General features: G+C 44.2%; 1 protein-coding gene across 2 annotated transcripts in view; it reads left to right on the top strand.

Annotated features, from left to right (window-relative positions):
- The window catches only part of LOC144823991 (uncharacterized), a 60,404-nt gene that overhangs the window by 32,258 nt on the left and 14,758 nt on the right, over nucleotides 1-13,388 (top strand). For both annotated transcript variants that reach the window (XM_078683006.1, XM_078683014.1), the window contains exons 4-5: nucleotides 11,606-11,719; nucleotides 11,958-12,068. In XM_078683006.1, coding sequence (XP_078539132.1) covers nucleotides 11,606-11,719; nucleotides 11,958-12,068 — 225 coding nt within the window. The remainder of the gene's footprint in view (nucleotides 1-11,605; nucleotides 11,720-11,957; nucleotides 12,069-13,388) is intronic.

Consider the following 13,388-nt stretch of genomic DNA (forward strand, 5'->3'; position numbering starts at 1 on the left):
CCCTCTATTGCCATTACCCTGGACGCAGAGAAAGCGTTTGATAGGGTATCATGGCCATTCCTAAAGCAATGCATGGTATCCTTTAACCTTGGAGATTCATACATCAACATGGTGATGGCTCTCTACTCTAACCCTACCGCCTGAATTGCCATTAATGGTACCCTGTCGGATTAATTCCACTTAGAACAAGGCACCAGACAGGGTTGCCCTCTTTCTCCTGCACTGTTCCACTTGGCCTTTAGAACCTCTAATCATGGATATCAAATGCAACGAAGAAATGAGGGGAGTACAATTCGGAGAAACTCGAGTGAAACTAGCCGCATACGCGGACGATATTCTTGTGGTTACAGAGAATCCGGGTGAATCCATCAAGGCACTCATGGTCACCATAGAAAGATACTCCATCCACTCCGGATATAAACTAAACCGGGATAAATCAGAAGTCAAACCGTTGAATATTCTCAGCTCTCGAGAAATGCTAGGTGACTCGGGCCGCACATGGCAGCCAGGATACATTTAAGTAACTAGGGCTTGAATTCGGCAGTACATTACTAGAGACGTTCCAGCGCAACGAAGCCATCACAATAGAGAAAATTAAAAATCTTCTAGATGCATGGTCACCTAGATTTATAACCTAGTGGGGAAGGATCGAGGCCATCAAGATGATGATCTCCCCACTAGTGAACTATCTAGTTACTATGTTACCCCTCGTATTATCCGAGGAATACCACAATAAGCTAGACATCTTACTCTCAACATTTTTATGGAAAGGGAAAAAGGCAAGAATTAGTATGAAAAAACTTAGATTAGATAAATCATTGGGTGGGGTCAATCTAGCTGACTTTAAACTCTATCAGACGGCATTTTTGGCAAAGCAAGGCTCTTACTGGCTAGTGCCAACGGCCGAATACACCCCTGTTTGGCTAGACATAGAGAAATCAATTCTCATGAATCTTACACCAGTGGCCCTCTTACCCACAAACCTAAATACGGTCACCTGTTCAAAATCCCTCTTCAAGAACACAAAGTCCGCCCTACTAAAGATTGACAGACAGTTAGACATTAGCGTTAAGCGATCTAATCTTGAATCTCTCTGGAACAACAACAAACTACTCTATAAGGCGAAAATCTCACACAACAAATCATGGATTAATAAAGGGATCTATTTCCCCCATCAACTCTCTAACGGGGCCTACCCTCTTTCCTTCAAATAATTACAATCCAAATACATCCTACACTCACTAGACTTCTACAACTTCTTAAAAATAATCAGCGGTAACCAAAGCAAAACTTTCAGCATTACCCCCTTCCCTCCCGAGCTACCTATCAAAACTACCCTCCTGGTGCCTTACAAGGCACTGGGACCGCGACCCAACAGGACCAGGCTCCTGCTATGTCCTAGGGTGCCCACCCCCGGGACATAGCTGTTACCTTTTGTTTGTTTCAAAAACAAACACTCGGGTTCCAGCAGGCGGAAGCGGTATACAGCCTTTACAACGAAACTTTTACAACGAACTACCATTACAACGCAACTTTTACAACGCAGACCATTACAACGCATAGCGCTGGGGGGCGCTCTAGGATAGGGAATAGGTTTAATGTACTATCCAACACCTTCCCTACTATCCACGGGGACTGGAGTTGGAATAGTAAATTAAACTATTCACTATCCAGCGCCCAAAAGCATTATGCGTTGTAATGGTATGCGTTGTAAAACTTGCGATGTAAAGGTAGGCGTTATAAAAGTATGCGTTGTAACATCATACATCCGGCGGAAGCTGTCAAAGTGTTCCTGCCCGCTGGAAGAGGCAGTTTCATCCCTGTCCCTGCTCAAAGAGATGAAACGATTGCTCCTCCACAGAGGGAGCTGTTTTCCAGTAGATCTCTCCATGCAGTAGCAATGCTGGCACCCGCAGGAGGCGGTGAGCTGGTTGGAACCTCAGGGGCCTTGAGGCTCCCCTCCGCAGTTTCCATTGTGCACACTGGGTGTCCTGGCTATGACCAGGGCACCCAGAGAAACATGACCAAGCCCCGGGGGATGCGATCCCCGGGGCTGAAATCAGCAGGGGAGGCCATTTGTTTATGGCTGGGGCAGGCTGCACGGCCCCACTCCCCTATTGAATTATGGCCGGGGGTGGGGTCCCCAGGGGGGCTGCCCCCCCCCCCGCCCCCCATTCAAATGTGGCCAGGCCCCGGGTAATGGGGTCCCATGGGCCAAAATTGGCCCGGGAAGGGGGGGCCATTCATTCAAATGTAGCCTGGCCATTCGCACACATACTCACAGACCCACTTACCGGTTTACAGACACAAACCCAACAACTTATAGACCCACTTAAACACTAATTCACTCACTCATAGACCCACTCATGCACTCACTCACAGACTCACTCATGCACTTACTCACAGACCCACTCAAGGATTTATTCGCCCACTCGGACTGACACACACTCACTCAAGGAGGCACTTGCAAACCCACTCACACTCTCACACCTGCTCACAGACCCACTGAGGCACTCACTCACAGGGATGTCGAATTCCTATAGCCCGATGCCCACGACATATTGTAGGGGGTCAAGGGCAACACGTTTTCATGTGTATTTTTTCCTTGGGACAAGTAAACCCAACCCCCTACATCACAAACCCTTTGCCTGCCAGTTTACGGTACCATCAGGGAAGGGCATTGTCTGCAGTTAAGGGAATATTTGTGACTATGTGGTAACTACCGACATTGGTTCCAGTATTAAAATGTGTACACGTTTTCAAAGTTTAGCAATATGAGGCTATGTATAATGCTCCCAGAATGCTCTCTGATTATATGCAAATATTTGCAGAAGCTTGAAAGCAAGATTAAGGATTCTTTGCTTTCAAAATATAATGTTCACAAAAAAAATGGAAGTAGGGAAAAAAAATGACGTCTAACTACTGTAAAATTTAAGGTACCATTTCTTTGCAGCATCATTTAGTAAAACGTGTTGATGTATGCTCGTATTTCTCAAAAATATTCATAATGGAAAATCAGTGTAACCAGTTTCAATAAGGTTATGGGAAACAAAAATAAACAAGCACTGGCAAAGCCAGTAGGTCTGAAATTGGTGGTCAACCTTTTGATTTTGTCAATGCGCGACTTGTTTTGCCATGATTTTTGTAAAATCTTTTTGGTGTGGAAGCTGCCTGGCCCTCACCATTATAACAAACATTGGCAAAAGCTAAAATTGTTTTAGTACTCAAAAAACACAGATTGCCACAGTGGTTCCTGGCACTTAACAAAACTACTTTATGTGCTGATATGCTCTTTGTGAAGAGCAGAATGCTGTCACTCGCAGTGAAGCCAGCCGACACACAGAAGTTGAATCAACACAAAAGGCCATGGTTCACGCCAGACCTAATTAGGATGCCCTATTAAAGAAAATCTCAAAAGTTAACTCATGGTATATGTCCTTTCATTAAGTGCAAATATACGGCTTCTGTGAATTCAAAAGAATTTACAGAAGTAGGCTAAGATATATAGTACTCCTAGAATATATTTGTAAACTGTATTTTAGCATGAGCAAATATGAATGTGTAGATGTGCTCAAGCGAAAATCTCAGTGATGGCAAGTTCACTTTCCCTCCAACCACTTTTGTCCCAACCATGAAAGAAGTTTTACGTCTGCCATTGTCGGGAATATAATTCTAACCTTTCTCAGTATGGGAAAAGATTAGAGAAGAGTTGGTGAAAAGTTAGTATGTTTGCACTGACTCTCATGGGCATTCCAAAGATTGAACTAATGCTTACCACTATCTTCGGCCCCAGTATGTAGATCTGCGGAAACATGGCAACATAAGGGAATTGCTGATATTCAAACTCTACTATGGTATGAGCCCTGGCATAATCAGAGAGGCTATGACAGAGCTCTTATATAATGAGATTGCTGCCATAATTTGTCGCCGCATTACATGGCACAAAAGGGACAAGTGGATTTTGTTACAGGACAAGTAGATTTATGAAGCAACCTGCCCCATGTACAAGTAGATTTTTTAAATTAAATTCCACACCCACTGATTCACTCGTGCACTCATTCACACACTCACTCTCAAAGGTCACAGGTTACAGTTAGGAATAAAAATTAAAAAACTTAGAAATTCACTGAAGAAACCAAAGGTTACAGGGATGTTGAAGTTAAAAAACAGAATTTAAAAAAACGTTGAAATTCACAGAAAAAAACAAAGGTTACAGGGACGTTCTAGTTAGGCTCAGATTACACTCGTACAAAACCAAATTCAGCAGTTATAGTTACCTGAGCTCACAATAACAGCCCGCAATGCACTGCTTATGACCACACATATGACATCACTCATGACATGGTCAGAGACTTCACTGATAACATCATCGACAGAACCACTCACACACCCACTAATACCCCTATACAACCTCTCATACACCCACCTACTCATCCACCCACCTACTCATCCACAGAACTACTCATACCCATAGAATTACTCATACAACCACTAGCCAATCCATAGAGCCACTCACGCACCCACTGACTCCCCTATACAGCCTCTCACAAAACCACTTACTCACCCTTACAGTACTCATACAACCAGTCAGACCCATACAGCCAATTACACAGCCACACACTCACCCATCCAGCTGCTTACACACCCACTTATTTACCTATTACATCACTCGTGACATGATCAGTGACATAACTGATGATGTCACTGATGACATATCAAATAACATCACTGATGACATCATCCAGTGACTCAGTGTTTTCTAAAAGTTTTTGTGTGTTAAAAGTTTATACTAAGGTACCACAAAAGTTAAATTAGTATACTTTATGTACTACTGAGGAGTGATTCCTTTTTTAACATAGTTTATATGAGTTGCTGTGTGACTGTGTCTGAGTGACTACAGGTGTGTGAGTGGGTGTGTTAATGGCTGTATGGGTGTATAAGTGGGTATCCGAGTAGCTTTATGGGTGACTTAGTGGCTGTATGAGTGGCTGTATTGGTGAGTGAATAGGTGTGTCAGTGGCTGTGTGTGTGTGTGTGTGTGTGTGTATGTATATATATGTGTATATATATATATATATATATATATATATATATATATATATATATATATATATATATATATATAAAAGGTTAAAGTGACATTATGGTTGGGGATGGCAATAATATATTGGTTTACATTAAAAAAATAACCTAATAAATGTACAGGAAAATAAAAGGCTAAAATGACGTTATAGTTAGGTGTGCATTCCATGGGTGATGCAATTGGCGTTGTCATAAGTAGAGCATCTTATTACCATACCCAAACCTAAGTGAGCAACCAGCCCCTGCAGCACACAACTGAAGGTCGTGCATGGCATGAAGTTTGGCACAGGGCCTAGCCTTGGCCAAGCCCTCCAATCACTCTTCCGCCCCCCGCCCCCTCCTTGGGTGCCCAACACCGAAGGTCTTGTGGGGTTGGGCGAAGGGTCTGGCCTGTTGCCGGGCCAGCTCCCAACCCCCTGCACCCTCAGGCAGCCAACACCCCCAAGGACACCCACCCCACTTTGTATTTATAATTAATTTTCCCCATCCCTCTGGAGTAACGTGGGTTTGCGGTAAACCCTCCAAACGTATGTTTTTTAAATTTGGGGTCCATGAACAGTCCCTTTGGGACCTTTCCTAACCCCACAAGTGCCAGGGGATCTGGGTTACCCCTACCATGCCACCTTATATGGTATTTTGACACCTTTTCAGGAGAGGGGACCAAGTCCTGTAATGGCCACTGCAACATTTCTGTTCATGTAACAGCCAGCCAATGAGCGTTCAATTGCTGTAGGTTAACCAGTGGATGCAGTCTAACTGCGTGAAATTGAACGGTGGAAAGACTGAAGTCCTGCTGCTGGGCTCCGATTCATCTTTCTGGTCACCCAGATGGTGGCCTGCCAGTCTGGGCGACTGCCCAGTCCCAGTGCCCAAGGTCAAAAACCTAGGATTCATCTTTTTTTTAAAACTTTATTTAGCATTTTGTTAAAGACAAAGCGAAGCATTGAGTACAGTTGAGCGCTATATAAGGTACAATCACAGTGCGTTACCGACAACATTTTCTCTAGAGCACAGTAGGTTGGTCAATTGTGTGGAATAATGCACATAATACATATAAGGCCCCCCTCAAGCACCACCTCTGTCGACCGGTCCGTCAAAGCAACCGCAGCTCCCCTTCAATGACCTATATACAGGAAAAAACAAAGAGTCTAGTCATCACGGGAGAGCAGAGCATATTAAAGACCATTAATGCATGTTGTGAATCCTTCTAGCCCTCTCCAGTCGGTACTATTCCCTGCTCCTGTTGAGTGGGGGGGTCTTGCTGTTGCTGCAAAAGGAAAGATCGGAAGGGGCCCCAAACGTCCTTAGGTCTAGAGGAAAGAGGGATAGTATTAGCATACAGGTCGCTTCTCATAGAGCAGGTTGCTAAACTTTGGATCCAGCTGTGTATCGCCGACCTAGTGTATTACGACTTCCCTTTTGGCCAAGAGTGGAGAGATGGCGGCAAATCTGTGAATTTTGGGAGGAAACTGGACAACATAACCCATCTTTGATGATAAACTGACATTCAATAGTCACATCAACAGGCTCTCCTCTACCATTTGGTTCATATTAAAAATGATCAGGTAATTGAGTTCATTCATTCCCCCCGACGCAATAAAAACACTGGTTACAGCATTGGCTTCTTCAGATTGGATTACGGTAATGCACTCTATGAAGACTGCAGCGTCTGCAGAATGCGGCAGCCAGATTAGTATTGGATATCCCTAGGTGGGAGCCAGTCCCCCATGGTTTAAGTGCCCTCCACTGGCTTCTGGTGGACAAAAGGATTAAGTTTAAATCTCAATGCCTGGCCATTAAAGCACTACATGGCACTGGGCCTCGAGTTTTGAGGACTCACCTGAAATGGTATGTGCCAGCAAGAAGTCTAAGTTCCGCTCACACCAAACTTCTGCAAACACCTAAGTTCATGAAGGCTCGCTGGGGCGGAAGAAGCTTCCTGTTATGGACAGTCAAGACCTGGAACCTACTCACAATCACTATAAAGCGCAGCACGTTGCTACTTTCTTTTAGAAAGTTGCTAAAAACCTGGTTCTTTTCCAACTAACCCATCCTGTATACCATGCCTGTACCGCTCTGACTTACCACCTCTAACGATTTAGAAAATGTTCAAGTCTTTGTTTATTCCTTAATACTTGATGCAACTAACAAATTCCGTAGTTGAAAATATTGGATGAAAGGTAAAAGTCACTTAGTTGGAGATGAGTTCATATTGCCTCTAAACTAACATACCTTTAAACTGCTACTTAAAGCAAAAACGAAGAAGTGGCAGAGAAACACTATTTACTAAATAACTTGCCGCTAAGCTGACGAAAAGGTACACTACTCACAAACTCTACTACACATGTGCGAAGAAAAAACAATGGATTCTTGAGCAGTTACTGAAGACTGAAGAGAATTCTCTTTCCTCAATGCGCTGCGCAGAGATACCTCCTTCTCTGACTGGAAATTCAGTTGAAGTGCGCGGCACTCCGAGAGAGCCCAAGTGATGACGGTTCCACCAAGCAGAAGTCAAAACAACTAGACTGCATAACACTGCACTTAAAATTTCGGCAGCCATCTTGGAATTCTTATTTACATAAGTTCTGCAGTCTCTTCAACATGATGCTTGCCTGAGACTTCCAGAAGGGGCATCGTTTTTCCCATTGAGGATATTTTATGATTCTTGAATACATTCTGTGTTTAAGCACATTCATAAATTTGACTACGGTACAAATCTGTGTTTTCATGAAGCGCGCGAAAGTGCGCTCTCTCTGCGAGAACTCTAGCTCTCGGCTCAGCCGACAACGAGTGGAGACAAGAGATGGCCACGCGCACCATGCGCAGCATTGAGACAGCATGGCAGAGTCGGATTCCGACGAGCGCCTTGGGATTGGGTCGCGCGCGTGAGCTTCTACCTTAGACAGCTTACGACGCGCACCTTGTAAGTTTCGGTTTCGTTTCTTCTCGTGCGTGTGCGGTGAGGCGCCCCCGGGGAAGGAGGAGGCCGGTGGAGAGGAGGAAGGAGCGGCGGAGATCCCCTCCTCGGAGACCCGGTGTGAAGAGGAGCGCTAGGCCTCGGAGGGCAGGCAGCCAGAGCCGGGATGTAAGCAACCCCCAGCGGGCCTGAGAGAGAGGCAGATGCGGCAGAGACCAACCGGGGTAAGGCGCGGGCAGGGTCCGGAGTCCCGGGGAGGAGGCCGTGCCCCGGGGGTCTCAACGGCCGCCCACACCGGGGGCCCTCCAGTCTATAGAAGGCGGGGCACTGTCTCCAAGCCGGCTCCCGGGGGCCACAGAGTGTGAAGCCAGGCTCATTTGAAAACTATCAGCTGGCTTATGGACACAAGAGCCCCACCCACCTCATCCTACCCCCCAACCCCATCCTACCCAAGCTATGTTGTAGTGCACGAGGGCAATCTGTGTATTGTGAAGTCAACAGAACAGCAGCTGTCAATAAATCAAACTTTGACGAATACCTCGTATGTGAAATCATTATCATACTACACCATGAACACCAGTTTAGAGCATCACTTTCCTCTGGACGATTCCCAGAGGCACGTTCTCGGTGTCTGCCCTCATTATTAAATTGATCTCGCAGTGGGGGCAAAATGCGAGAATACTTAATGATAGCGGGTCCTAGCCACAACAACTGATCCCCCTCCCTTCTCACAGAAACGTTTGTATAGAAGGCTTCATGATATGTCCAGGCAAGATCTCACACTTATTTATTTTATTTTTTTTTAAAGCTTTGACTGGTGCCAAAAACCCCGCTGGTAGTGGTCTCCAGAAGGCACCACGCCCCCAAAGTGAAATCCGTATCCTAATACGAGCATACAAGAGGATTTGATCCCAGCCCCGTGCCCCTAATCCCCCAGACCAACAAATATGTAGCAGAATACACAAATATAGTCTGCCTATCCTCATTCAGGAATTAATGTATGCTAATCCTGAGCCAAGAGTACTTGTGTGAGAGGTACAATGTAGCCGTCAAGAGCGCAAAGCAAGAGTCCGATCTGCGCACCCGCGATTTAGCAATATTTTCAGTAGCAAAATCCACAATGGTAGATAGAGCCTGTGTGCACCCACAGTCATCATTTAATTCACAATATTCCAGCACCAGGACTAAGTGGAGGAGGATACACGCTGTGAACAGTGCGGTGCAACAAGACAAACCACCCATGTAGTAAAATTATTTTCTGAATCAGATTACATGAGAAAGGGGCACATTGGCACTAATAGCTTCACAAAAAGTAGACCCAAAGAACGGTTCCCACATTTGCTATGTCGAATCAGTTGCTTGAAATCCCAGGATATAGAGGTCATAAATCCTGCATACCCAGTGTAGTAACGGTTGCTTCTAATACCCGAGGCCAGGCGGTTTCGGATCTGTTAAATGCGTTGACACCCCGGTTAAACACTCCCATTAAAAATCTCCATAAGGGATTAGATTAGTACATTACTTTAAAGAACCATGTCCCCAAAATGAGGTCAGTGGCAAAGTACTATAATATATGATGATGGGGTTTCGGCAGCACTCTTCCTTGTATTAAATGAATAAATGTAATTACTACAATATACTCAGGCAGCATCCTGTAACCTCCGTTTGTTATCAGTGGCAAATGTAATAATGACTGATTACGATTGGTCAACAACTCAAATAAGGTGTTATGAAGTCGCTGTCAGCATCAAATTGTAGTGTATATTCTCAATAGGTCATAGGAATTCAGGCTCAGAGAAAATACAGAATCCGTCAATTCCCGACTACTAAAATATTGCAGTATTAATTCAATGATGTTACAATATATGTTGCAGAGTTTCTAAAACATTCATGTACACAGTTCTTGATTTTCAAATTATTTTAAAATGTGCAGCATTATTTTAAAAGGTGTAAATAATCCCCATTGAGTATAGCACCAGTATTTATTTGAAACATCCCTCAGTCGTGTCTCAGTGCTCTGGCATCTAGAAGCAGGTAGATGCAATTGTATCTTTAGAAAAGGGGACAGTTTGAACGAGCCAGAATTGTACATAACTAAGGGCCCGTGGGTTTTCCAAGACATTGTAATAAATAGTTTGCTGTTTTCATGTTCATTGTAATTAGAAAAAAATAAAGATTACCACATCACTCAGGGACACCACCACATCACTCGGGGACACCACCGCATCACTAGGGGACACCACCGCATTACTCGGGGACACCACCACATCACTCGGGGACACCACCGCATCACTAGGGGACCCCACCGCATTACTCGGGGACACCGCCGCATTACTCGGGGACACCGCCGCATTACTCGGGGACACCGCCGCATTACTCGGGGACACCGCCGCATTACTCGGGGACACCGCCACATCACTCGGGGACACCGCCACATCACTCGGGGACACCGCCACATCACTCGGGGACACCACCACATCACTCGGGGACACCACCACATCAGTCGGGAACACCACCACATCACTCGGGGACACCAACACATCACTCTGGGACACCACAAATAAAACAATTACAGTTAATTGCGTTTGTGCCTGGGTGTTAATGGATTTTATTGTCTATGGCCTGGCAGCCCCATTTCTAGAAGGAGATGGTGAATGGTATTTTCTTTTTGCATGTTATTTATGGTCTGGTGGACGTGGTACAGGTAGGCTTTTTTTTATTTATTTATTAGTTTTCACTTTTATATGGCGCAAACTTTACCTGCAGGTATCACAGAGTGCTTTAAATCAGCATGCTTATAACAAGCAAGACTAGCACTCTATATGACTGCCAACGTTGCTTAGCATAAGCAACAGCTAACCATTCACAAACAATGTTTATATACCAATTGCAAATTAAAGAAAAAAAATTAATGCAAAGCATTGTCATTTACAATGCCAGTAACTCAAACTTTAATGCTGGGAGACCTATTGCATTGCAAATGCTAGTTTTTTAAGCTTAGGAAGAATTTTGTCTGTTCTTAGGAGGTATGGTTGAGAATTCACCACCTGTGTTTTTGACATGGCTTTTTCAGACCAATTTGGCTCAACACCCCCCCCCCAAATGAGGTTGGTGGAGGGGGTAACAACTATATAGGTGACCTTGCGAGCTCCAAAAACTGTTATATGTTCTCTATTTGCAGCTGCTGGAAATTGTTGGCAGATCAGTTAGTAGGAACATGATTACCTTCACCAGGAACTGCATAGTGCCCAGCACCTCTAAATGTATGTCACTAGCACTATTTTAGGATGCCTCTCCAGCGCATATGTGTAGTCTAGCATCCTTCAATTCGTTTTGAATAATTCTAAGCCCTTATCAGTATATAATAGATTGTTTTACGTTGGGAATTTATTTGTGTGAGTCCACAGTTACATGTAAGCAATCGCGAAGTGCATTATTGTCGTCTATAAAACTGCCCTTACAGTTACAAGGCTGCCTGGAAAAGTTATTGTGTGGGTTTCTGCTTGTGGTTATTCCTAAAGTATTTTTCCACTGACTCAAGGGGTACACTTTAGTTTTGGTTCTCTGTCCCCATCTTATAATTAAATAGTTTCAACTTGTGTTTAGAGCTTCCTTTTATCGATGCCAACATCTCTTTGGGGAGTGAAGAAGATCCAAGAGGAACGTATATTGAGCATCTTGACGTGGAAAGTACACAAAGCATCACCAGTGTCAGCCCAGGTGTGTAAAGAATGCTCCTTAATGCTGCTTTAACCATGACTGGCCACTTTTCATCAAGCTGGAGATGCTCTGCCATTGTTATTAAAGATGGATTGATTAATGAATAACCTATTTAGATAAATTGTGAATTCTTGTCAATTGATAGGCTAGCTCCATCCCAATCTTGTTTTCCACACCACTGTTTAATGTGTGTCTGTATAATATACTAATATACTGTACTTGCATATTTTAATAACAGATCAGGTGATTGCCACATCAGTAGTTTCATTTCAAATAAAAGAAGAGGGAGAGCGCTGTTCCATTGACAATCTAAACTTTCGGAAAAAAGAGTGCACTGACAGCCCTGCAGGTGAGTACTTGATGTCTTGATGCTTAGAACTGCAGACATAGGATAGCAATATAAGCTCCTGCTGACAACATTTAAAAAAACACAGTCTATAGACTTTCTATCATTTATGTTTAACTGCCGTTTGGTTTCAGCTACGGGGCTCATGCTCGCTGACATAGAAATAAAGCTGCATCTCACTAATAATGCATCTCACTAATAATTCAATCTTGATCGCTCTGCCACTGGATTCAAGATAGCCTGGCTGATGAGGGTTATGAACCTGAAACCGGTCCCAGGATGCTTGTTTCTGGTCCAGGGAAGACATGGCTTGGCAGTTCGGGCTGGACTGTTCCCATGAGGCACAGGGTCAGACTGATTTGCATATGGCCATGGCTGAACTGGGGTGGTGGAGTTAGCTAAAGAATGGTGATGGATTAAACCCAGATCAGTTGACTGGGGGTGAGTGTTTGATTTGCTCAAACGCTCCATCCAACATCCCCTTTGGCATCTCACTAATAAGGCCTAAATAGTCTAAAAGGGGAGGGTTGCTTGTGTTCCAATCTAGAAGTGACCTGGGTTTGAAATCCAGGCTAGTCTGTTCCTATTGGATCAAAACCGAGACTGTTCTCGGTCTCCGAGTGGTACGGTGAACAAACAAATGATGGCCCAAAATTTGCCCAAGTCATTACAGATGGCTTAATTTAATTCAAGCATTTCACCCAACAACTTTTTATTTTACTTAGAATATACTTTTTCATCAGAGGTATGGGGCATTCCGGACTTTATGTATTCAAACATTTGTTTGATTTGTCAAGTGCAGCCATGCATCATTACAGCCACTTCAGAGCACTAGCACAACCTGGATGTTGACGCTCTTACATATCGAGGGATGGGGAGAAAAGGGAAGTTCAGGAATGCGCAGATGTACCATTGGAAATCTAGAGGACAGGAGGTCTAGTGTTTTTTCCTTCACATTAGCCCAGCTGCAGACCCTGCATTAGAAAACTCGCCCCCTTTTATCTTTTGGGGCATTTTGGCAAATCCTTGACAAATCAGACCATTGCAGGGTGTTTTGGGCTAATCTGATTGATTGAGGTCGTTCGGCCAGGTTTGACAGAGCTTTGCAAGCTAAGGATCACGAGGCATCTTCTGATGGTTGACTGGGTTTATGTGGCATGGGGTGGCTAACCTACCTGGAGCAGAAATATGGGTATTGGTCGAAGGTCCCCAGAAGGATTGTAGAAGCTCCTTTTGTTTACCACGAAATGTAGAATAGGTCCAGCAGTCACCTCACCTGATGCAGTGAATGTGTTAATAACATTTTGTATAAATCCAGCATAT

The sequence above is a fragment of the Lissotriton helveticus genome, chromosome 1_1 (assembly GCF_964261635.1).
Source record: "Lissotriton helveticus chromosome 1_1, aLisHel1.1, whole genome shotgun sequence".
Taxonomy (NCBI): domain Eukaryota; kingdom Metazoa; phylum Chordata; class Amphibia; order Caudata; family Salamandridae; genus Lissotriton; species Lissotriton helveticus.